This window comes from Camellia sinensis, chromosome 7 (genome assembly GCF_055761805.1).
Source record: "Camellia sinensis isolate YWXY chromosome 7, ASM5576180v1, whole genome shotgun sequence".
NCBI lineage: Eukaryota > Viridiplantae > Streptophyta > Magnoliopsida > Ericales > Theaceae > Camellia > Camellia sinensis.
In genome coordinates, this window is record NC_138967.1 from 27,969,504 (window position 1) to 27,973,437 (window position 3,934).

General features: G+C 42.2%; 1 protein-coding gene across 1 annotated transcript; it reads right to left on the reverse strand.

Annotated features, from left to right (window-relative positions):
• Positions 1-1,149: 1,149 nt before the first annotated feature.
• On the reverse strand, positions 1,150-1,929 carry LOC114311879 (uncharacterized). Its single transcript, XM_028258053.2, has one exon. It carries the CDS (start codon positions 1,927-1,929, stop codon positions 1,150-1,152), a length of 780 nt encoding a protein of 259 aa, XP_028113854.2.
• Positions 1,930-3,934: the final 2,005 nt, after the last annotated feature.

Sequence of the window (3,934 nt, forward strand, 5' to 3'; positions counted from 1 at the left end):
CCCCAATCGTACCCAAGTTCCCGAGCCGAGGCAACTTTGGTGATGACGGACACGTGGCCTTAAGCAAACGAGTCAGGGTTTCCTAAATTTCCCCAAAATAAAATATTTAGGTGGCGACTCTGTATCTGGCAAAGCAGTCCATGTTTGGCACTTCTTTCAAAATATGTTTTCTCAAAACGATTTGCCGGATTTGGACTCTTTGGTTCAGATTAAAAACCGTGACATTTGAGTCATGAACTGTAGTGAGCCCGATATGAACGAACGGAGGGGGGGGGACTCGTTCCTCTCGGGGCGTTCGGGGACGTCTACAACCCTTCTTTTTATTAACCTTCCACCAATCAACAATCTCATTGGCTATTAAGACCCCATCTAATATATTTCTTCCACCCAAAAAAGTTGATTGAACCTCACCAATAACCTTTGGCACTTCCTTTTTCAATCTATTTGCCAACACTTTCGCTAGAATCTTATAAACGGAACCAATGAGACTTATGGGCCTATAATCAGTTATGCTAATAGGACAATCAACTTTCGGTATAAGAGTAATAAAAGAATTATTCAGTCTAGAGACTAACTTTCCATAGTCATGAAACTCCTTAAAGAACTGCATAACCTCCACTTTGAACACCTTCTAACACTTTTGAAAACATGCCAAGTTAAAGCCATCAAGCCCTGGTGTTTTATTCCCATCACAACTATGAATAGCAGCCCAAACTTCCTCTTTTGAAAAAACAGCTTCTAAACCATCCACTAGATGACCCTGGCCAATAGATCTAAATTGCCCTCTCAATTGTGGACTGCCCCTCCAACCTTCAGAGAACACTTGATTGAAATACTTGAACACCTTTGTTCTCACCATGGATGGTTCCTCAAGTAACACACCATCAACTAACAATGAGTTCATAAAATTCCTGCACTGCCTACTTGAAGCTATGGTATGAAAATACCTTGTATTTTTGTCTCCTTTCATAGCCCAATCCAACATGGATTTTTGAAGCCACAACCATTCTTCCTTTTTGGACAAAGACCACACTAACCTCCTAACCTCTCTTCTACGAGCTATTTCATCAACCCCCAAATCTCTAGATTCTGCCACCAAATCCCACTCATGTAACTCCTCCTGAGCCTTTTTTAAAGAATAAGACACATTCATGACTTCTTAATAATGGAAGAAAAACTTGGATGTAAAAGCCAGGCATTAATAAATTTGAACGGCTTTGGCCCCCAATCCCTTCCATCCTCCATTAAAAGCAAAGGACAATGATCAGAAACACCCCTTGGTAAACCCCACAACTTCAACTTGAATTTTACCAACCATTCAGATGACAATAGAACTCGATCAATACGACTCCACCTGCCCCCATCCCCTGAATTTCTCCATGTGAATTGCCTACCGAACATTGGCAGATCAAACAATTCCAACCCTTCAATAAAATTATTAAATTCTATCATGCCTCTACCCCTTCTTGTACAGCCTTTTCTTTCCCCTACGAACCTAATCTCATTAAAGTCCCCTCCCAAACACCATGGTGTAGGAAAACCTGACTTTAACTTGCTAATAACATTCCACAACTGACCCCTCCTTGAGACATAATTCGGTGCATAGACATTGATAAATACACATTCAAAGTCTAGAAGGATAGTACCTGATAACAAAATGAAGCACCTAGAACTGCAACACTCTGATAATACAAAAAACGAAGTTCTCCAAAGACACAATATTCCTCCAGCCAAACCAACTGCATCCACACTCAAAAAATCAAAATCATCATCAGGCCAAATCGAACGAACTTCTTCCCTTGGCAACCTATCTTTCTTGAATTCTTGAAAAAACACCAAATCAACTCTTCGCTCCTTGAGAAATCCCCTAATTTTTCTTCTTTTCCCTGGTTTCCCAAAACCCCTAATATTCCAGGTTGTTAGCTTCATCAGAAAAACATAGAGAAACACCTAACCACCTGATGGCGTTATTCAATGATGAATAACACCATCCAGCTGAGCCACCCTCCTCACATCCTCTTCTTCCAACTCCACAATTCTTTGAATTGCTTCTTGATCTTTACCACCGAAATCAATCCCTAAAGATTTTCCCAACTGTAAAGTCGCCTTTGCCTCATCTAAAACCAGGTTTCCCCTCCGATTAGGCTGGCCACCAGAACTTGATTTAGACAAAACAGATGATGCCACTCGGAAAACAGGTCCCTTTTGCCACATTGAAGACGAGCTACCAGCTCTAGCAGCTCCCTTCCCTCCCTTCTGAACTAAACTCCTCCCCTTTGATCCCTTACCTTGAACCAAAGATTTCTTTCTCCCTAAAACTTTACAATTTTGCTTATGAGGCCCTCCCGATCCTTCAGCTACCATGCTCAATAGAGACCTGGGCTGTGAAGAGCTCGTTGCAAAATTCCCACCAACCTGGGCCTGGACCACTTCCTTTCCTTTAAAACAATGGCCCACTCCCAAAGTTATTTCATTGGGCCTAACCAGCCCTTTTTCTTCAACAGCCTCATCCAACACTAATTGAATATTAATACCGGGTCTATCAAACCCACTACTAAGACTCTTCATAAACCCAGTTGAGACCAATCCAGCATCCACCCCACTTCTTTCAATAATGCTCTTGCTAGGGACAGATGGGCTATCATTGAATTCCCCAGACATGTGTTTAAAGATTCATCCACCATAGATGTAAACGAACCGACCAACTTCTCATCTTCCCCACTACCTTCTTCAACTGCCACGTCCTTCTGATAGAGAGATGCCACAACATCTTGACCTCCCACCTCATTATGCAAACTTCCTTCCACCTCAGCAAATTTCGCCACCTCATTATGCAACCTACCTTTCACCTCAGCAATTTCCTCCACCTCTGAACTACCATGTCTGACAAGCTTGTTCTCAGAATTGTTAGAACTAAGAGAATCTTGCTCTGAACATTTACAAACTCCGAATATATGCTTCATGACTTGCTCCTCACAAACTCATACTGGAAACCTTTGACCTCTGCACCTCAACTGTACTACTATGCTAATGAAATTCGAACACGCTGTGGTAACTTTAACTCTACCACATCTAAAAGATGAAGGATTAGTCGTTTCATCCTCCACTCTAATTACCTCCCCCCATAAGCTTCCAATCATTTTAAAAGTATCAACACTCCATAAGCTAAATGGAACTCCATAACAACACAACCACACACCTCTCTCATGGTCAATAGACCCCAACTCTGGCCATTCAGACACTGAATCGCACCACTCCTTCCAACACCTATCCAATAGTGTCATATTTGCCTTCAACTCGGAAGATGTGCGGAAGGTCACCACAGCAGTCCTCCCAACTCCTTTTCTTACTTCAACTCCTTCTAGCCCAACCTCACCAACAACTTTTTTGAAATTTGAGAACGTGTAAAAACTTTTCAACTTAACAATAAGACTGTTGTATAACCATCCATTCGCCACTTCAATCACATCTACCGAACGACCCTCAGATTCGTGAATATTCCCAGCCTGAACTACCTCTGCATATGTCTTCACATCTATAAATGATGACTCTGCCTTCCGAAAATGTCTCCAGCCATTGACTTTACTTCTTCCATTACCACGCCCTGCATCGACAGCTTGATCCACACCTCTATTACGTGATGTGTCCTTTGCATACTCTGCATGCTTGACCCGTATAGCCTTATTGTCACACCAAACTCCATTGGCCTTCTGGATAGCCAAATCCGCTGCTACCAGGCAGTCGTACCTTACAAAACCAAACCTTGACCTCGTTGTTTTCCTAGATTTATTTGGAATGAAAACATCTCTAACCACCCTAAACTTCATAAACATGGCGTACAACCCTTTTGGATTCATGGACGGAGGGCTATTATCCACCAAAAGTGTGTGCATACCTGATTTGCTAATGTCAGACCTAGGAACCTGTTGCCTTC

Coding starts and splice junctions, on each gene's coding strand:
- LOC114311879 (XM_028258053.2), bottom strand. CDS start 1,929: ATGAAGCTAACAACCTGGAATATTAGGGGTTTTGGGAAACCAGGGAAA.